This window comes from Lathyrus oleraceus, unplaced genomic scaffold (assembly GCF_024323335.1).
Source record: "Lathyrus oleraceus cultivar Zhongwan6 unplaced genomic scaffold, CAAS_Psat_ZW6_1.0 chrUn0439, whole genome shotgun sequence".
NCBI lineage: Eukaryota > Viridiplantae > Streptophyta > Magnoliopsida > Fabales > Fabaceae > Lathyrus > Lathyrus oleraceus.
The window spans coordinates 1-22,488 of NW_026112830.1; the positions used below are offsets into that span (position 1 = coordinate 1).

The window sequence follows — 22,488 nt, forward strand, 5'->3', positions numbered from 1 at the left end:
ATCACCATCATCATCAGACAAACTCTGAGCAGATAACCACAAAATCATCTGAATCGGCCCGGGGAATCCTGAAATAAACGGATCCCCACTGATAAATACCACGGACGAAACTCCGGCGTCTCGGAAATAAATCTATAAATCCGACTTATAAATATGACTCTGATCAACAGCTGAGCCATTAGTCACCAACACAGTCACCATCTGTACCTGTAATAAAGATCATCCCCTCCCCGCTCACGGGTGTCATCTAGGCCAGGGTAAGGTCAAGAGAAACGCAGCATAAATAACCTTTCACAGAATATCATCATATACACACCCGAAGTATGTAACGATAATATCCCATCAGGGTCTGAACTGCTCGTGATGTCAATGTTCCGCTAAGTGGCGCATACCACCCGCTTCCCATGAATCACTTTATTCCTAGGTTTCCTAGATTTCACTCATAGCCTGGGTATTGGGCCTTTTACCTCGAGTAACTCCCACCCCATCAGAGAGACAACACAGCACAGCCAGATGAACAGATGAATATGAATGAATGCAAACATAAATGCAAACAATAAATGCAAACAATAAATAAATGAATGCAATAAATGAAACAGCAAAAGCAACCAAACCCTATCCTAGAGAGCGGTAGGACTGACTCGCTTAGGGAAGATGGACCAGCAAGAGGTCAACTTCAAGTCCCCAGCAGAGTCGTCAGCTGTCGCATCCGCGAAAAACAACCGGCGGGCTAAAACAAAACAACACAGAGCCGCCACCGTGCGTTATTTATCCCAAAGAGGGAAAGGAAACGCTCAGAGTAAACCTGGAAAAGCATGGTCTCGCGACCAAAGAGAAAGGGTACGGGAGTCGGTTATGCGAAGGGAAGGTATTAGCACCCCTACGCATCCGTAGTACACTACGGGATCCATGCTCAAAAGATAGATTAAGGTTGCTAAAACAAACATCACACACACACACACTGAAAACAACACAGGTGGAAAGAGGGGGAAGAGGGCTCGCTAGGACATCGCATCCTATGCCTACGTATCTCGTCTGGAACGAGAATCAAATCTACCGTAGTTCGGCTCACGCACGCCGAAACAAACACACGCACAGACGCTGAGACATCAAACAAACACACAAACAGGCAAACATGGAACCCGAATGCCAATCGCTGGACTTACATCAGCTTCCGAACCCGAACAAACCCACACTGGAAACCAGATGCCACTTGATGGACTTATACCGGACTCCAAGCACACAACAAGAGGATACGGACTGCCAATGGCTGGGCTTACATCCGTCTCCTAAAACACACAAGAACAAACAAGCAACAAGCTACTAAGGAGTCGGGAACTCGAGCCTAGCAACTGTCAAGCAAACACACACAAAAAGGCAAAGGGTTTCAAAACAAAAAGGGTGAAAAACAAAAAAGGGTGCCCGGAGAGATCTCGTGCGACCTCCTGCCTACGTACCTCATCTGGTATGAGGATCAGGGCAACGTAGTTCCCCTAAACAGGGGAGAAACTTTCTCCTAACCAGAGACTGGGAAATGACAAACTAAAAGGGAGACTGACTCGAGCCTAATAGTTATCATGTATTCCACAATGGTCCTAGGTTGAGTTTTCTATCTACTTGCACAACAGCAAGCTATCCTAACCAGGCAAAGCAAGCATGCAAGCATAATCAGAACAAAGCAAACATTCACAGTTAGCACACACTATATACAGACAAGGTGGGCTCAATCAAGGGTTAAGTTGCAAAAGCAACACAACTGTGTCAGGGTGATGTTAGCTCTTAACCTTAACATTGAGAGTTAGGGTGAAGCAGATGAAATAGGAAGTGAGGGGTGTGCCTCACAGCTCTTATCCCTGGCCAGGGAGAGCTTCAGACAATGAAGTGTGGGTTCAGAAAGTGGGAACCCTTCTACACTTATGACACTGACTCAACTGTACAACTGTACAAGGATCTTGGGTTAATGTCCACAATGCATCAACACCAGTTGTGTGAGCAGAGGGACGACTCAACAGAATAGCAGGAGATGGATTGCACATCTCTTGTATCTGCCAATTGCCTTAATCAAGGTCTTTTCCTGCTTGGGGACAAAAATAAACAATCACAGGCATTGCCTCTTAAGGAGGACTTCAGACAGGTGCCTGGCCAAGTAACAGGCCAGGTCTTCCAGACTACATGGAGAAAAGAAATTCTACCTCAATTGGTTTATACAACCAAGCAACAGCACAAGCAAGTTCAAAAGAACTCAAGCAACTAATGTACCTGAAATCAATCTAGCATGATCAATACACAACTCAAACAGTTAAACAGACAATTACAAGTTAACAGTTAACTGTACACAAGCAATGCATTAAGCAAAGCATAAGCCAATGCTCAACACAAATGAATTAGAAACCACCTACAAAACAAAATTAATGTTAATCAACATCATCCAAATGAGCAACTTAAACCAAATGCATTAATTCCTCCATTTCATTTGCCTTTTGTCCTGAAACACAACTCAAACATGAGAAGCAAACCCTAGGACAAAGCCTAGGGTCAAAGAGGAAGCAAAAGTTCAAAACAGAACATGAAATCTATCAAAAATCAAGTTCAATCAAATTAGAATCATGTCCAATTGGTCTCATGTTCATATCATCAACCATTATCATTTCATGAAGCAATTAGGGCAAAGCATGTCATCTAGAAGCTCATTGGACCAAACAGAATGAATCAATTCAAACTCAATCCAAAACAATTCAATAAATCTCCAGAAAATTCATGGCTAAACAGCATTCAATACACAATCATCACACCAAATTTCAGGCCAATTGGATAATGGGAAGCAAGTCAATTAAATTCATCAAGTTAAGGCATGCTCAAACAAGTCCAAACAAGGCACAATATCATGCATCAACTTCAAGCAAGCATAAAACAATGTAGGAACATGATAAATGCACTAAACCAAAACCATGGCAAACTTCAATGTGTCTATAATCACTCCACAAAATTTCAGGTCCATCCAATACATATCCAGAATTTCACAAGACATTTAAGAACATGACTCACAAAAAGTCCACATTTGGTCAAACAGAAAGGAAATTCTCAATCAAATAGGAAACACATCCACAAATTCCACAAAATTTCACATGTGAACCTAACATCCAAGAGAGTCAACATGCAAAACTTCAGCTTATTTCAAGTTCATTTGGCATGGTTATGAAAATCCCTAAGTTGGACATGAACTGGTGTGACACAAATTGTCACACCTAGATTCAAATGATCATATCTCACAATCCAGAAACTCAAAAATCACAAACCACATATCAAAATGCTCCTTAAGGTGTCTAGAATATGCATACAAAATTTCAAGAATTTCCAATTAAGCATCATCATTTTACAAGCCAAACACCAAGCAATGTGCAAGCAAACATATGTTCATACAAACCCTAGCCAAAACAGAAATCCACACATGCACAATTTTTGCAAAAATATCCATTAAATTGAAGAGACTACAAGGATCATGGAACAAAAAATTTCATTCAATTTGGACAATTATTTCATGAGTTATGAATTTTGGAAGCAAGGGAAAAAATAAAAAAAATGAAATAAAGCATGTGAAATATGTAGCATATGGTTGAAATAAATGGCAAAGCAAAAAAGAGGAAACGCTTGGGCGAAGGATCGAAGGGAGGTCCATTTTAAAAACGCGCACGCTAACACTCCCAGCATGAACAGTAGCGAAATTATGGATCTAGCAACACTTTCTGGAAAATTTTCACACGTTCTTCATGTTCATCATATGTTCATAGGTCCAAGAACAAATGTTCACCAAATCACACAAACCTTATATCAATGGAAAGGTCTTTCAATGCACATTCACAATATCACATCCATTAATCCTAATTCATCCTAATTTAAGAGAATCGAATCAAAACATATTTGAGCACAAAACTTCAAATCATCATAACTTCCTTGTTTCTCAACCAAATTTAGTGGTTCAAAGTGCAGAATGATCTACTAAGAAAGATCTACAAGAAGCATCAAACAATTTCAAGAATCATTAAGGTCGAAATCTGACCTTCAAGATGATGACAGTTGTGAATCGCGCGTTTTAGGCCTTGTAACATGAAAACAGAACTTCTATGATGATGTGGAAGATGAATGGAACAAGGTTTGTGTGTTGATTATGCACGATCTTGATGAAATCTCAACTTGCCATTATTGCACCTCACTTTAACAGTCCATGATTTGCTCGAATATGGATGAATCCTTGCTTGCAAAAGCTTCTACAATGCTTGAAGGTGATGAATCAATGAAGATCTTGGCTAGGTTTGTGAAGAAATTGCAAAAAAGTAAAGATGAAAAGTTGAGAGAATTGTGCAATTTTGGATCTAGATCTGAGATGAATGAATGTTAATCTGATGTTCTGTTATGATTAGCAATATATAGCCCAGCTTAATCCATTTTGTTAATCAAGTTTAGCCAAATATGAGTGATTAGTGAAAATGCACTTTTATGCTAAAATGGCCAATTAGCCAATTCACCCTCACTTATGCCAAACCAATGTAACAGTGGATTTCTTTGTTGCAGCAAGTTTCAAATAACATTGGTGAGCTATTGCAAAAGGAATCATGTGAAAACAAGGCTTATTTCTCAAAATGCACTTTTTCCCTCCAAATTCAAAATTGGTTCACTTAAAAAATGGACTTTTTATGTGATGAGTTTTCATGAAATGTAATGATGGATTATGATAGTACATGTCAAATGGAGTTTGCTCAAAGAAACCTCACTCAATTTGGCCTTGTGAATCAAAAGTTATGCCACTTTGAAATTCAACTTTTTTGGACAATGATCAATCCATAACTTGCCAACCACACATGAGAAATTCATGTTCTTGGACTTTTTGGAAAGGTGAGAGCAAGATCTACAACGTTCATGTTGGACAAAATTTCATTTGAAGCATTTTTGGACATGTAATTTTGAGGAGAAAAACTTTCCATTTTGGCAAATTTCAATTACAAGTCACTTTCTATTTTTGGAAAGTTTCCATCTGACTTTATTTTCTTCATTCTTGATGTTTGAAATGTCAAATGAAACTTGTTTAGACATGAATGAAGTGTCTCTAACTCTCTCCTACCTCCAAATCCCTCAATTCAGGCACAGTTGACCACAGTTGACTTTTGTTGACTGATAGATGAATTGGCTGTGCATTGATCAACTTGAGCCTCAAACTTCTGATGAAATGGCTCAATGATGAAACCCTAGCTTCCATAAGCTCAATATAATGATATGATGATCCTCATATCCATTGAAAACCTCATCTCCTTCACAAGCCCTGATTGGCCCAATGCAACTGATTAGGGTGACCAGAGGTCAAAACCCTAATCTCAATGCATCTGATCAATCTCTTGGTGATGGCAAAACCATGATGATGATGATGTGCCATTTCAACCAAGAGGAAGCTCATCCCCTTGAGAAATCAAGAAACCCTAATTTGAATCACACACCCTCAGATGATTAATGATCCAGTCAATGAAACCCTCAGCTTAAATATCAACCTCCTATCTTCTGACCAAGACTTAGGAGGATAACTTGCACAATGTTGCCACATGATATCCAATATGCAATGACTAATGTCCTAAAGATGATATGCAATATGTTAAGCTAGTCCCAAGAGAGGAGGGCAAATTTTGAGGTGTTACACCGACCTACTAACGATTTATGCAATCCGACTTGTTCGCCTTTTTATACTCGACCTAGAAAAGCTCGGTCTTTGAGAATTCTAAGATGTATAATCATATAAACATAATTATTGAAGATCAAAATATAATCGAAATACAATGTATTAAAAGTTATATCTCAAAAATGATTTTATAAAATACTATTTGAAAAATAGTTTCAAAATTAAATAATTTAAAAATATTAATATCTAATTTTTTTAAATAAAATAATTAAATATCAAAAATAATATTTTAGAATAATTATTAAAAGTAATTTTTTATTAATTTTTTTATTTACAATTTTTTAAAAAGTAAATAATATAAAAATCATTTTTTAAAAGCAAAACAAAACAAAACAATCTGACCTTTAATTTCTCTTTTTCAAACTCTAAAGATTCAAAATCCTCTCCGATTAAAGAATATAGTATAATTTTATAGATAGATCATCATGAGATGAAGACCCATACACTTAACTTCAGCCGCTACTTGGAATAAAGTTTCAAACCCAAAAACACAGCTCTCAAAACCTCACCATGCCAATTCACTCATCCAATCACTCCCTTACTTCATACACCACCGTCGTCCTCCTCCTCCTCCTCTTCCTCCAAACTTCAACTCCGATAATCAAAGCCCTCGCCGAAAACTCCCACGTCACCAATTTCCAATCACCAAACCTCTATCCAGAATCCCTAGCGTGGGACCCTTTAAAACAACACTTCCTCGTCGGATCCCTCCGTCACCGCACCATCTCATCAATCTCCGACGCTGGCATAATCGAAACCCTAATCTCTGATACCTCTCTCCCCGAAAACGTCACCGTTGTAGGTATAACAGTCGATACACGCAACAACCGCGTCCTCGCTGTAATCCACGCCGTCAAACCTCTTCCTCCTTTCAACGCTCTCGCCGCCTACGACCTAAAATCCGGCAACCGCCTCTTCCTCTCCCCTCTCCCCACCGATGAAGAAGCCCTCGCAAACAATGTCGATGTTGATTACAACGGCAACGCTTACGTCACGAACTCCATCGGCAACTACATCTGGAAAGTCAACGTGAAAGGAGAAGCTTCAATCTTCTCAAAATCGCCGAGGTTCACCGAACATCCGGTGGACCGCGACACACCGTATAGTTACATCGGGCTCAACGGTATTGCTTACGTCAGCAGCGGGGATTATCTCTTGGTGGTTCAATCCAATACAGGTAAGGTTTTCAAGGTTGATGCGGACGACGGTACAGCCAGGCACGTACTTCTCAACGAGGATCTCACGCGTCCTGATGGCGTCGTTTTTAGAAGGGACGGTGTCGTTTTGGTGGTTTCACCGCAAGCGAATAAGTTGTGGCTTCTGAAGAGTAATAATGGATGGAGGGAGGGTGTGGTTTATGACAAAATTGACCTTGAGAGTGAAGGGTACCCTACTTCGGTTGTTTCGAGAGGGAGGGATAAGATGTATGTGTTGTATGGGTATTTTTGGAGGGTCTTTTGGGGAATTCAGAGAGGGAAGGTTTTAGAATTGAGGAGGTTTCAGATGGGTCAGCTTGTGAAGCATATGAACAAAAAGATCAATTGATTATTTCTAAGTTTATAGTTTCTATTTCATGGTTATAACTTTTTTTGTTTTGTTTAGTTGTTATTGTTAGGTTCATAGAATCATAGGAGTGACAATTGTATCATTTTGATGTTTTATACCAAACTCTTATTAAGAGCTTAAGGTGGTTTATAAATTCTAATGCTCTTTATGAACGGGACAAAGGATGATTTACAGCAGTATAATGAGATATCTTAATGTAATTTAAGAAACATAAGGATAAAAAGAGTAAGAATTGAGAAGAATAAATGAGACCTGTTATAGTATGGTGTTCTATTCCCCTGTTTTGATATGTAATACTCATGTTTTTTTTATTGTTTTTTGTGCTGTAGTGGGATGGAGTCTATGATAAATGAGAATTTATATATTCTGCAGTATGGGGTTTTCATCTCAAGGCTCTAAGAAACTACATTGATGAGGTGATAAGCAAAGATATGATTGTCTCAAAGTGCAATTTTGCCATTCTGATGGTGACCTTTTTAAACTTCTCTACCGTGTACAAAGAATGGGAGGCTCTGCCTCAAGAGAGGAGGAATAAGTGGTGTTGGGAAAATAGCATCAATGCTAAATCTACGAGGAGATGCCAAGACACAGTTTTCGAGTTAGAATCTTTTCTAGAGCGTGAACATGGCTTTGTTGTTCCAAGTTACTGGCGTTGGGATCCTCATACATCTTCTGTTCATGATAAGAATATGAAAAAGGTTATACTGGCCTCACTTTCTGAAAATGTAGCCATGTTTTCTGGACGCAATCAACTTGGTTATGAAATTGCGCAAACTGGACAACATGTTCAACTGCATCCATCTTCTTCCTTGCTCGTGTTTGCTCAGAAGCCTAGTTGGGTGGTTTTCGGTGACCTTCTCTCAGTGTCTAATGAATATCTGGTCTGTGTTAGTGCTGTTGAGTTTCAATCATTATACGACCTTCAACCCCCTCCCTCGTTTGATGTATCCAAGATGGAAGAACGGAAGTTGCAAACTAAGACATTGACTGGTTTTGGCACTATTCTTCTCAAAAGATTTTGTGGGAAATCCAACAGTAATTTGCTTGGTCATGTTTCACGTATTAGGAAAGCTTGTTTGGATGAAAGAATCTTTGTTGAAGTGAAAGTTGACGAGAATCTCATCCAGTTATATGCCGCTTCACACGATATGAATACAGCTACTATGTTGGTGAGTGATGTTTTAGAATACGAGAAAAAAAGGTTACGCACAGAATGTATGGAAAAATGTTTGTATCACGGGTCTGGTTCTGCATCACCTATGGCTTTGTTTGGGTCTGGTGCTGAGATAAAGCATCTGGAACTCGAGAAGCATTCCCTGAGTGTTGATGTGTATCACTCAAACATAAATGCAATTGATGACAAGGAGCTCCTGATGTTTTTGAAAAGAATACCTCAGGTTCTATATGTGCTGTGTACAAGTTCCAAGGAATGGGGAAGGATCCTCCAGATAGAGAAAAGTGGGGCAAGATAACATTTTTGTCCCCTGATGCTGCCAAAAGAGCCGTTGAGCTGGATGGAGACGAGATTTGCGACTCGAACTTGAAAATACTTCCTTCACAATCAGCTATGGGAGGGGATAAAACATTTTTATTTCCTGAAGTTAAAGCAAGAATTTTTTGGCCTCGCAGACTTAGCAGAGGATTTGGCATAGTTATATGTGATAAAAATGATGTCAATATAGAGTGGTATACACCATTATCACCATGAGAATAACTTATGACACTTTGCATAACTTTCTATATAGTATTCTCATAGCGGGTCAATCCGGTATAAATATTACTCTTAATATTCATACCTATGTTTAAGACTTGATAACTTTTTATCCATGATCCATGAGATGTGATCACCAGTCTACAAACATAATAGTCTCAATGCTTTAATGTTATCCCACTTCACAATAAAGCTCGACTACGGATACTTTAAGAATAGTGTCCTTATGTTTAATGTGCTCTCATGATTAAGTCACACTTAATACATTAAATGGATGATCTATTCCAGGGACTTTATTAATCAACCATAATAAAGAAAATGCCTTTTATTATTAATAAATAATTCGATACAAGTACCAAAAGTATTGGCCTCTAGGGCTTACACCAACATCATGTTGCCCCCTGACACCCTTCCAAAGACCGTTTCCGACTTATTCATATACTAGAGTAGAGTCACTATGTGATCAGATCCGACTTGCTTACGTCTTATAACAATGTTCTCCGAGAACCGACCTACTAACGATTTATGCAATCCGACTTGTTCGCCTTTTTATACTCGACCTAGAAAAGCTCGGTCTTTGAGAATTCTAAGATGTATAATAATATAAACATAATTATTGAAGATCAAAATATAATCGAAATACAATGTATTAAAAAGTTATATCTCAAAAATGATTTTTATAAAATACTATTTGAAAAATAGTTTCAAAATTAAATAATTTAAAAATATTTAATATCTAATTTTTTTAAATAAAATAATTAAATATCTAAAATAATATTTTTAGAATAATTATTAAAAGTAATTTTTATTAATTTTTTTATTTACAATTTTTTAAAAAGTAAATAATATAAAAATCATTTTTAAAAGCAAAACAAAACAAAACAATCTGACCTTTAATTTCTCTTTTTCAAACTCTAAAGATTCAAAATCCTCTCCGATTAAAGAATATAGTATAATTTTATAGATAGATCATCATGAGATGAAGACCCATACACTTAACTTCAGCCGCTACTTGGAATAAAGTTTCAAACCCAAAAACACAGCTCTCAAAACCTCACCATGCCAATTCACTCATCCAATCACTCCCTTACTTCATACACCACCGTCGTCGTCCTCCTCCTCCTCTTCCTCCAAACTTCAACTCCGATAATCAAAGCCCTCGCCGAAAACTCCCACGTCACCAATTTCCAATCACCAAACCTCTATCCAGAATCCCTAGCGTGGGACCCTTTAAAACAACACTTCCTCGTCGGATCCCTCCGTCACCGCACCATCTCATCAATCTCCGACGCTGGCATAATCGAAACCCTAATCTCCGATACCTCTCTCCCCGAAAACGTAACCGTTGTAGGTATAACAGTCGATACACGCAACAACCGCGTCCTCGCTGTAATCCACGCCGTCAAACCTCTTCCTCCTTTCAACGCTCTCGCCGCCTACGACCTAAAATCCGGCAACCGCCTCTTCCTCTCCCCTCTCCCCACCGATGAAGAAGCCCTCGCAAACGACGTCGATGTTGATTACAACGGCAACGCTTACGTCACGAACTCCATCGGCAACTACATTTGGAAAGTCAACGTGAAAGGAGAAGCTTCAATCTTCTCAAAATCGCCGAGGTTCACCGAACATCCGGTGGACCGCGACACACCGTATAGTTACATCGGGCTCAACGGTATTGCTTACGTCAGCAGGGGGATTATCTCTTGGTGGTGCAATCCAATACAGGTAAGGTTTTCAAGGTTGATGCGGACGACGGTACAGCCAGGCACGTACTTCTCAACGAGGATCTCACGCGTCCTGATGGCGTCGTTTTTAGAAGTGACGGTGTCGTTTTGGTGGTTTCACCGCAAGCGAATAAGTTGTGGCTTCTGAAGAGTAATAATGGATGGGGGGAGGGTGTGGTTTATGACAAAATTGACCTTGAGAGTGAAGGGTACCCTACTTCGGTTGTTTCGAGAGGGAGGGATAAGATGTATGTGTTGTATGGGTATTTTTTGGAGGGTCTTTGGGGAATTCAGAGAGGGAGGGGTTTAGAATTGAGGAGATTATGTCACCAAAGGAGAGTGAGGGAGAGAATGTTTGGCTTTATGTGATGATTGGATTTGGCATGGTGTATTTTGTGTATTGGAGGTTTCAGATGGGTCAGCTTGTGAAGCATATGAACAAAAAGATCAATTGATTATTTCTAAGTTTATAGTTTCTATTTCATGGTTATAACTTTTTTTGTTTTGTTTTGTTGTTATTGTTAGGTTCATAGAATCATAGGAGTGACAATTGTATCATTTTGATGTTTTATACCAAACTCTTATTAAGAGCTTAAGGTGGTTTATAAATTCTAATGCTCTTTATGAACGGGACAAAGGATGATTTGCAGCAGTATAGTGAGATATCTTAATGTAATTTAAGAAACATAGGGATAAAAAGAGTAAGAATTGAGAAGAATAAATGAGACATGTTATAGTATGGTGTTCTATTCCCCTGTTTTGATATGTAATACTCATGTTTTTTATTGTTTTTTGTGCTATAGTGGGATGGAGTCTATGATAAATGAGAATTTATAAATTCTGCAATATGGGGTTTTCATCTCAAGGCTCTAAGAAACTACATTGATGAGGTGATAAGCAAAGATCTGATTGTCTCAAAGTGCAATTTTGCCATTCTGATGGTGACCTTTTACACTTCTCTTTGTGTACAAAGAATGGGAGGCTCTGCCTCAAGAGAGGAGGAATAAGTGGTGTTGGGAAAATAGCATCAATGCTAAATCTATGAGGAGATGCCAAGACACAGTTTTCGAGTTAGAATCTTTTCTAGAGCGTGAACATGGCTTTGTTGTTCCAAGTTACTGGCGTTGGGATCCTCATACACCTTCTGTTCATGATAAGAATATGAAAAAGGTTATACTGGCCTCACTTTCTGAAAATGTAGCCATGTTTTTTGGACGCAATCAACTTGGTTATGAAGTAGCGCAAACTGGACAACATGTTCAACTGCATCCATCTTCTTCCTTGCTCGTGTTTGCTCAGAAGCCTAGTTGGGTGGTTTTCGGTGACCTTCTCTCAGTGTCTAATGAATATCTGGTCTGTGTTAGTGCTGTTGAGTTTCAATCATTATACGACCTTCAACCCCCTCCCTCGTTTGATGTATCCAAGATGGAAGAACGGAAGTTGCAAACTAAGACATTGACTGGTTTTGGCACTATTCTTCTCAAAAGATTTTGTGGGAAATCCAACAGTAATTTGCTTGGTCATGTTTCACGTATTAGGAAAGCTTGTTTGGATGAAAGAATCTTTGTTGAAGTGAAAGTTGACGAGAATCTCATCCAGTTATATGCCGCTTCACACGATATGAATACAGCTACTATGTTGGTGAGTGATGTTTTAGAATACGGAAAAAGAGGTTACGCACAGAATGTATGGAAAAATGTTTGTATCACGGGTCTGGTTCTGCATCACCTATGGCTTTGTTTGGGTCTGGTGCTGAGATAAAGCATCTGGAACTCGAGAAGCATTCCCTGAGTGTTGATGTGTATCACTCAAACATAAATGCAATTGATGACAAGGAGCTCCTGATGTTTTTTGAAAAGAATACCTCAGGTTCTATATGTGCTGTGTACAAGTTCCAAGGAATGGGGAAGGATCCTCCAGATAGAGAAAAGTGGGGCAAGATAACATTTTTGTCCCCTGATGCTGCCAAAAGAGCCGTTGAGCTGGATGGAGACGAGTTTTGCGGCTCGAACTTGAAAATACTTCCTTCACAATCAGCTATGGGAGGGGATAAAACATTTTTATTTCCTGAAGTTAAAGCAAGAATTTTCTGGCCTCGCAGACTTAGCAGAGGATTTGGCATAGTTATATGTGATAAAAATGATGTCAATATAGAGTGGTATACACCATTATCACCATGAGAATAACTTATGACACTTTGCATAACTTTCTATATAGTATTCTCATAGCGGGTCAATCCGGTATAAATATTACTCTTAATATTCATACCTATGTTTAAGACTTGATAACTTTTTATCCATGATCCATGAGATGTGATCACCAGTCTACAAACATAATAGTCTCAATGCTTTAATGTTATCCCACTTCACAATAAAGCTCGACTACGGATACTTTAAGAATAGTGTCCTTATGTTTAATGTGCTCTCATGATTAAGTCACACTTAATACATTAAACGGACTATCTATTCCAGGGACTTTATTAATCAACCATAATAAAGAAAATGCCTTTTATTATTAATAAATAATTCGATACAAGTACCAAAAGTATTGGCCTCTAGGGCTTACACCAACATCATGTTGCCCCCTGACACCCTTCCAGAGACCGTTTCCGACTTATTCATATACTAGAGTAGAGTCACTATGTGATCAGATCCGACTTGCTTACGTCTTGTAACAATGTTCTCCGAGAACCGACCTACTAACGATTTATGCAATCCGACTTGTTCGCCTTTTTATACTCGACCTAGAAAAGCTCGGTCTTTGAGAATTCTAAGATGTATAATAATATAAACATAATTATTGAAGATCAAAATATAATCGAAATACAATGTATTAAAAAGTTATATCTCAAAAATGATTTTTATAAAATACTATTTGAAAAATAGTTTCAAAATTAAATAATTTAAAAATATTTAATATCTAATTTTTTTAAATAAAATAATTAAATATCTAAAATAATATTTTTAGAATAATTATTAAAAGTAATTTTTTATTATTTTTTTATTTACAATTTTTTTAAAAAATAAATAGTATAAAAATCATTTTTAAAAGCAAAACAAAACAAAACAATCTGACCTTTAATTTCTCTTTTTCAAACTCTAAAGATTCAAAATCCTCTCCGATTAAAGAATATAGTATAATTTTATAGATAGATCATCATGAGATGAAGACCCATACACTTAACTTCAGCCGCTACTTGGAATAAAGTTTCAAACCCAAAAACACAGCTCTCAAAACCTCACCATGCCAATTCACTCATCCAATCACTCCCTTACTTCATACACCACCGTCGTCGTCGTCCTCCTCCTCTTCCTCCAAACTTCAACTCCGATAATCAAAGCCCTCGCCGAAAACTCCCACGTCATCAATTTCCAATCACCAAACCTCTATCCAGAATCCCTAGCGTGGGACCCTTTAAAACAACACTTCCTCGTCGGATCCCTCCGTCACCGCACCACCTCATCAATCTCCGACGCTGGCATAATCGAAACCCTAATCTCCGATACCTCTCTCCCCGAAAACGTCACCGTTGTAGGTATAACAGTCGATTCACGCAACAACCGCGTCCTCGCTGTAATCCACGCCGTGAAACCACTTCCTCCTTTCAACGCTCTCGCCGCCTACGACCTAAAATCCGGCAACCGCCTCTTCCTCTCCCCTCTCCCCATCGATGAAGAAGCCCTCGCAAACGACGTCGCTGTTGATTACAACGGCAACGCTTACGTCACGAACTCCATCGGCAACTACATCTGGAAAGTCAACGTGAAAGGAGAAGCTTCAATCTTCTCAAAATCGCCGAGGTTCACCGAACATCCGGTGGACCGCGACACGCCGTATAGTTACATCGGGCTCAACGGTATTGCTTACGTTAGCAGCGAGGATTATCTCTTGGTGGTGCAATCCAATACAGGTAAGGTTTTCAAGGTTGATGCGGACGACGGTACAGCCAGGCACGTACTTCTCAACGAGGATCTCACGCGTCCTGATGGCGTCGTTTTTAGAAGTGACGGTGTCGTTTTGGTGTTTTCACCGCAAGCGAATAAGTTGTGGCTTCTGAAGAGTAATAATGGATGGGGGGAGGGTGTGGTTTATGACAAAATTGACCTTGAGAGTGAAGGGTACCCTACTTCGGTTGTTTCGAGAGGGAGGGATAAGATGTATGTGTTGTATAGGAGATATCTTAATGTAATTTAAGAAACATAGGGATAAAAAGAGTAAGAATTGAGAAGAATAAATGAGACATGTTATAGTATGGTGTTCTATTCCCCTGTTTTGATATGTAATACTCATGTTTTTTTATTGTTTTTTGTGCTGTAGTGGGATGGAGTCTATGATAAATGAGAATTTATAAATTCTGCAGTATGGGGTTTTCATCTCAAGGCTCTAAGAAACTACATTGATGAGGTGATAAGCAAAGATCTGATTGTCTCAAAGTGCAATTTTGCCATTCTGATGGTGACCTTTTACACTTCTCTTTGTGTACAAAGAATGGGAGGCTCTGCCTCAAGAGAGGAGGAATAAGTGGTGTTGGGAAAATAGCATCAATGCTAAATCTATGAGGAGATGCCAAGACACAGTTTTCGAGTTAGAATCTTTTCTAGAGCGTGAACATGGCTTTGTTGTTCCAAGTTACTGGCGTTGGGATCCTCATACACCTTCTGTTCATGATAAGAATATGAAAAAGGTTATACTGGCCTCACTTTCTGAAAATGTAGCCATGTTTTCTGGACGCAATCAACTTGGTTATGAAGTAGCGCAAACTGGACAACATGTTCAACTGCATCCATCTTCTTCCTTGCTCGTGTTTGCTCAAAAGCCTAGTTGGGTGGTTTTCGGTGACCTTCTCTCAGTGTCTAATGAATATCTGGTCTGTGTTAGTGCTGTTGAGTTTCAATCATTATACGACCTTCAACCCCCTCCCTCGTTTGATGTATCCAAGATGGAAGAACGGAAGTTGCAAACTAAGACATTGACTGGTTTTGGCACTATTCTTCTCAAAAGATTTTGTGGGAAATCCAACAGTAATTTGCTTGGTCATGTTTCACGTATTAGGAAAGCTTGTTTGGATGAAAGAATCTTTGTTGAAGTGAAAGTTGACGAGAATCTCATCCAGTTATATGCCGCTTCACACGATATGAATACAGCTACTATGTTGGTGAGTGATGTTTTAGAATACGAGAAAAAGAGGTTACGCACAGAATGTATGGAAAAATGTTTGTATCACGGGTCTGGTTCTGCATCACCTATGGCTTTGTTTGGGTCTGGTGCTGAGATAAAGCATCTGGAACTCGAGAAGCATTCCCTGAGTGTTGATGTGTATCACTCAAACATAAATGCAATTGATGACAAGGAGCTCCTGATGTTTTTTGAAAAGAATACCTCAGGTTCTATATGTGTTGTGTACAAGTTCCAAGGAATGGGGAAGGATCCTCCAGATAGAGAAAAGTGGGGCAAGATAACATTTTTGTCCCCTGATGCTGCCAAAAGAGCCGTTGAGCTGGATGGAGACGAGTTTTGCGGCTCGAACTTGAAAATACTTCCTTCACAATCAGCTATGGGAGGGGATAAAACATTTTTATTTCCTGAAGTTAAAGCAAGAATTTTCTGGCCTCGCAGACTTAGCAGAGGATTTGGCATAGTTATATGTGATAAAAATGATGTCAATATAGAGTGGTATACACCATTATCACCATGAGAATAACTTATGACACTTTGCATAACTTTCTATATAGTATTCTCATAGCGGGTCAATCCGGTATAAATATTACTCTTAATATTCATACCTATGTTTAAGACTTGATAACTTTTTATCCATGATCCATGAGATGTGATCACCAGTCTACAAACATAATAGTCTCAATGCTTTAATGTTATCCCACTTCACAATAAAGCTCGACTACGGATACTTTAAGAATAGTGTCCTTATGTTTAATGTGCTCTCATGATTAAGTCACACTTAATACATTAAACGGACTATCTATTCCAGGGACTTTATTAATCAACCATAATAAAGAAAATGCCTTTTATTATTAATAAATAATTCGATACAAGTACCAAAAGTATTGGCCTCTAGGGCTTACACCAACATCATGTTGCCCCCTGACACCCTTCCAGAGACCGTTTCCGACTTATTCATATACTAGAGTAGAGTCACTATGTGATCAGATCCGACTTGCTTACGTCTTGTAACAATGTTCTCCGAGAACCGACCTACTAACGATTTATGCAATCCGACTTGTTCGCCTTTTTATACTCGACCTAGAAAAGCTCGGTCTTTGAGAATTCTAAGATGTATAATAATATAAACATAATTATTGAAGATCAAAATATAATCGAAATACAATGTATTAAAAAGTTATATCTCAAAAATGATTTTTATAAAATACTATTTGAAAAATAGTTTCAAAATTAAATAATTTAAAAATATTTAATATCTAATTTTTTAAATAAAATAATTAAATATCTAAAATAATATTTTTAGAATAATTATTAAAAGTAATTTTTTATTAATTTTTTTATTTACAATTTTTTAAAAAAATAAATAGTATAAAAATCATTTTTAAAAGCAAAACAAAACAAAACAATCTGACCTTTAATTTCTCTTTTTCAAACTCTAAAGATTCAAAATCCTCTCCGATTAAAGAATATAGTATAATTTTATAGATAGATCATCATGAGATGAAGACCCATACACTTAACTTCAGCCGCTACTTGGAATAAAGTTTCAAACCCAAAAACACAGCTCTCAAAACCTCACCATGCCAATTCACTCATCCAATCACTCCCTTACTTCATACACCACCGTCGTCGTCCTCCTCCTCCTCTTCCTCCAAACTTCAACTCCGATAATCAAAGCCCTCGCCGAAAACTCCCACGTCATCAATTTCCAATCACCAAACCTCTATCCAGAATCCCTAGCGTGGGACCCTTTAAAACAACACTTCCTCGTCGGATCCCTCCGTCACCGCACCATCTCATCAATCTCCGACGCTGGCATAATCGAAACCCTAATCTCCGATACCTCTCTCCCCGAAAACGTCACCGTTGTAGGTATAACAGTCGATTCACGCAACAACCGCGTCCTCGCTGTAATCCACGCCGTCAAACCTCTTCCTCCTTTCAACGCTCTCGCCGCCTACGACCTAAAATCCGGCAACCGCCTCTTCCTCTCCCCTCTCCCCACCGATGAAGAAGCCCTCGCAAACGACGTCGCTGTTGATTACAACGGCAACGCTTACGTCACGAACTCCATCGGCAACTACATCTGGAAAGTCAACGTGAAAGGAGAAGCTTCAATCTTCTCAAAATCGCCGAGGTTCACCGAACATCCGGTGGACCGCGACACACCGTATAGTTACATCGGGCTCAACGGTATTGCTTACGTCAGCGACGGGGATTATCTCTTGGTGGTGCAATCCAATACAGGTAAGGTTTTCAAGGTTGATGCGGACGACGGTACAGCCAGGCACGTACTTCTCAACGAGGATCTCACGCGTCCTGATGGCGTCGTTTTTAGAAGTGACAGTGTCGTTTTGGTGGTTTCACCGCAAGCGAATAAGTTGTGGCTTCTGAAGAGTAATAATGGATGGGGGGAGGTGTGGTTTATGACAAAATTGACCTTGAGAGTGAAGGGTACCCTACTTCGGTTGTTTCGAGAGGGAGGGATAAGATGTATGTGTTGTATGGGTATTTTTTGGAGGGTCTTTTGGGGAATTCAGAGAGGGAGGGTTTTAGAATTGAGGAGATTATGTCACCAAAGGAGAGTGAGGGAGAGAATGTTTGGCTTTATGTGATGATTGGATTTGGCATGGTGTATTTTGTGTATTGGAGGTTTCAGATGGGTCAGCTTGTGAAGCATATGAACAAAAAGATCAATGATTATTTCTAAGTTTATAGTTTCTATTTCATGGTTATAACTTTTTTTGTTTTGTTTTGTTGTTATTGTTAGGTTCATAGAATCATAGGAGTGACAATTGTATCATTTTGATGTTTTATACCAAACTCTTATTAAGAGCTTAAGGTGGTTTATAAATTCTAATGCTCTTTATGAACGGGACAAAGGATGATTTGCAGCAGTATAGTGAGATATCTTAATGTAATTTAAGAAACATAGGGATAAAAAGAGTAAGAATTGAGAAGAATAAATGAGACCTGTTATAGTATGGTGTTCTATTCCCCTGTTTTGATATGTAATACTCATGTTTTTTTATTGTTTTTTGTGCTGTAGTGGGATGGAGTCTATGATAAATGAGAATTTATAAATTCTGCAGTATGGGGTTTTCATCTCAAGGCTCTAAGAAACTACATTGATGAGGTGATAAGCAAAGATCTGATTGTCTCAAAGTGCAATTTTGCCATTCTGATGGTGACCTTTTTACACTTCTCTCTGTGTACAAAGAATGGGAGGCTCTGCCTCAAGAGAGGAGGAATAAGTGGTGTTGGGAAAATAGCATCAATGCTAAATCTATGAGGAGATGCCAAGACACAGTTTTCGAGTTAGAATCTTTTCTAGAGCGTGAACATGGCTTTGTTGTTCCAAGTTACTGGCGTTGGGATCCTCATACACCTTCTGTTCATGATAAGAATATGAAAAAGGTTATACTGGCCTCACTTTCTGAAAATGTAGCCATGTTTTCTGGACGCAATCAACTTGGTTATGAAGTAGCGCAAACTGGACAACATGTTCAACTGCATCCATCTTCTTCCTTGCTCGTGTTTGCTCAAAAGCCTAGTTGGGTGGTTTTCGGTGACCTTCTCTCAGTGTCTAATGAATATCTGGTCTGTGTTAGTGCTGTTGAGTTTCAATCATTATACGACCTTCAACCCCCTCCCTCGTTTGATGTATCCAAGATGGAAGAACGGAAGTTGCAAACTAAGACATTGACTGGTTTTGGCACTATTCTTCTCAAAAGATTTTGTGGGAAATCCAACAGTAATTTGCTTGGTCATGTTTCACGTATTAGGAAAGCTTGTTTGGATGAAAGAATCTTTGTTGAAGTGAAAGTTGACGAGAATCTCATCCAGTTATATGCCGCTTCACACGATATGAATACAACTACTATGTTGGTGAGTGATGTTTTAGAATACGAGAAAAAGAGGTTACGCACAGAATGTATGGAAAAATGTTTGTATCACGGGTCTGGTTCTGCATCACCTATGGCTTTGTTTGGGTCTGGTGCTGAGATAAAGCATCTGGAACTCGAGAAGCATTCCCTGAGTGTTGATGTGTATCACTCAAACATAAATGCAATTGATGACAAGGAGCTCCTGATGTTTTTTGAAAAGAATACCTCAGGTTCTATATGTGTTGTGTACAAGTTCCAAGGAATGGGGAAGGATCCTCCAGATAGAGAAAAGTGGGGCAAGATAACATTTTTGTCCCCTGATGCTGCCAAAAGAGCCGTTGAGCTGGATGGAGACGAGTTTTGCGGCTCGAACTTGAAAATACTTCCTTCACAATCAGCTATGGGAGGGGATAAAACATTTTTATTTCCTGAAGTTAAAGCAAGAATTTTCTGGCCTCGCAGACTTAGCAGAGGATTTGGCATAGTTATATGTGATAAAAATGATGTCAATATAGAGTGGTATACACCATTATCACCATGAGAATAACTTATGACACTTTGCATAACTTTCTATATAGTATTCTCATAGCGGGTCAATCCGGTATAAATATTACTCTTAATATTCATACCTATGTTTAAGACTTGATAACTTTTTATCCATGATCCATGAGATGTGATCACCAGTCTACAAACATAATAGTCTCAATGCTTTAATGTTATCCCACTTCACAATAAAGCTCGACTACGGATACTTTAAGAATAATGTCCTTATGTTTAATGTGCTCTCATGATTAAGTCACACTTAATACATTAAACGGACTATCTATTCCAGGGACTTTATTAATCAACCATAATAAAGAAAATGCCTTTTATTATTAGTAAATAATTCGATACAAGTACCAAAAGTATTGGCCTCTAGGGCTTACACCAACATCATGTTGCCCCCTGACACCCTTCCAGAGACCGTTTCCGACTTATTCATATACTAGAGTAGAGTCACTATGTGATCAGATCCGACTTGCTTACGTCTTGTAACAATGTTCTCCGAGAACCGACCTACTAACGATTTATGCAATCCGACTTGTTCGCCTTTTTATACTCGACCTAGAAAAGCTCGGTCTTTGAGAATTCTAAGATGTATAATAATATAAACATAATTATTGAAGATCAAAATATAATCGAAATACAATGTATTAAAAAGTTATATCTCAAAAATGATTTTTATAAAATACTATTTGAAAAATAGTTTCAAAATTAAATAATTTAAAAATATTTAATATCTAATTTTTTTAAATAAAATAATTAAATATCTAAAATAATATTTTTAGAATAATTATTAAAAGTAATTTTTTATTAATTTTTTTATTTACAATTTTTTTAAAAAATAAATAGTATAAAAATCATTTTTTAAAAGCAAAACAATCTGACCTTTAATTTCTCTTTTTCAAACTCTAAAGATTCAAAATCCTCTCCGATTAAAGAATATAGTATAATTTTATAGATAGATCATCATGAGATGAAGACCCATACACTTAACTTCAGCCGCTACTTGGAATAAAGTTTCAAACCCAAAAACACAGCTCTCAAAACCTCACCATGCCAATTCACTCATCCAATCACTCCCTTACTTCATACACCATCGTCGTCCTCCTCCTCCTCCTCTTCCTCCAAAGTTCAACTCCGATAATCAAAGCCCTCGCCGAAAACTCCCACGTCATCAATTTCCAATCACCAAACCTCTATCCAGAATCCCTAGCGTGGACCCTTTAAAACAACACTTCCTCGTCGGATCCCTCCGTCACCGCACCACCTCATCAATCTCCGACGCTGGCATAATCGAAACCCTAATCTCCGATACCTCTCTCCCCGAAAACGTCACCGTTGTAGGTATAACAGTCGATTCACGCAACAACCGCGTCCTCGCTGTAATCCACGCCGTCAAACCTCTTCCTCCTTTCAACGCTCTCGCCGCCTACGACCTAAAATCCGGCAACCGCCTCTTCCTCTCCCCTCTCCCCACCGATGAAGAAGCCCTCGCAAACGACGTCGCTGTTGATTACAACGGCAACGCTTACGTCACGAACTCCATCGGCAACTACATCTGGAAAGTCAACGTGAAAGGAGAAGCTTCAATCTTCTCAAAATCGCCGAGGTTCACCGAACATCCGGTGGACCGCGACACACCGTATAGTTACATCGGGCTCAACGGTATTGCTTACGTCAGCGACGGGGATTATCTCTTGGTGGTGCAATCCAATACAGGTAAGGTTTTCAAGGTTGATGCGGACGACGGTACAGCCAGGCACGTACTTCTCAACGAGGATCTCACGCATCCTGATGGCGTCGTTTTTAGAAGTGACAGTGTCGTTTTGGTGGTTTCACCGCAAGCGAATAAGTTGTGGCTTCTGAAGAGTAATAATGGATGGGGGGAGGGTGTGGTTTATGACAAAATTGACCTTGAGAGTGAAGGGTACCCTACTTCGGTTGTTTCGAGAGGGAGGGATAAGATGTATGTGTTGTATGGGTATTTTTTGAGGGTCTTTTGGGGAATTCAGAGAGGGAGGGTTTTAGAATTGAGGAGATTATGTCACCAAAGGAGAGTGAGGGAGAGAATGTTTGGCTTTATGTGATGATTGGATTTGGCATGGTGTATTTTGTGTATTGGAGGTTTCAGATGGGTCAGCTTGTGAAGCATATGAA

At 38.8% G+C, this 22,488-nt stretch overlaps 1 protein-coding gene across 1 annotated transcript in view; it reads left to right on the forward strand.

Moving 5' to 3' along the window:
• The first annotated feature begins 6,217 nt into the window (after window positions 1-6,217).
• Window positions 6,218-22,488, forward strand: part of LOC127114230 (uncharacterized) — a 28,295-nt gene continuing 12,024 nt past the window's right edge. Inside the window, exons 1-2 of the mRNA XM_051046549.1 lie at window positions 6,218-6,447; window positions 21,599-22,325. Of these exons, the coding sequence (XP_050902506.1) occupies window positions 6,233-6,447; window positions 21,599-22,325 (942 nt within the window). The 5' untranslated portion in view covers window positions 6,218-6,232. The remainder of the gene's footprint in view (window positions 6,448-21,598; window positions 22,326-22,488) is intronic.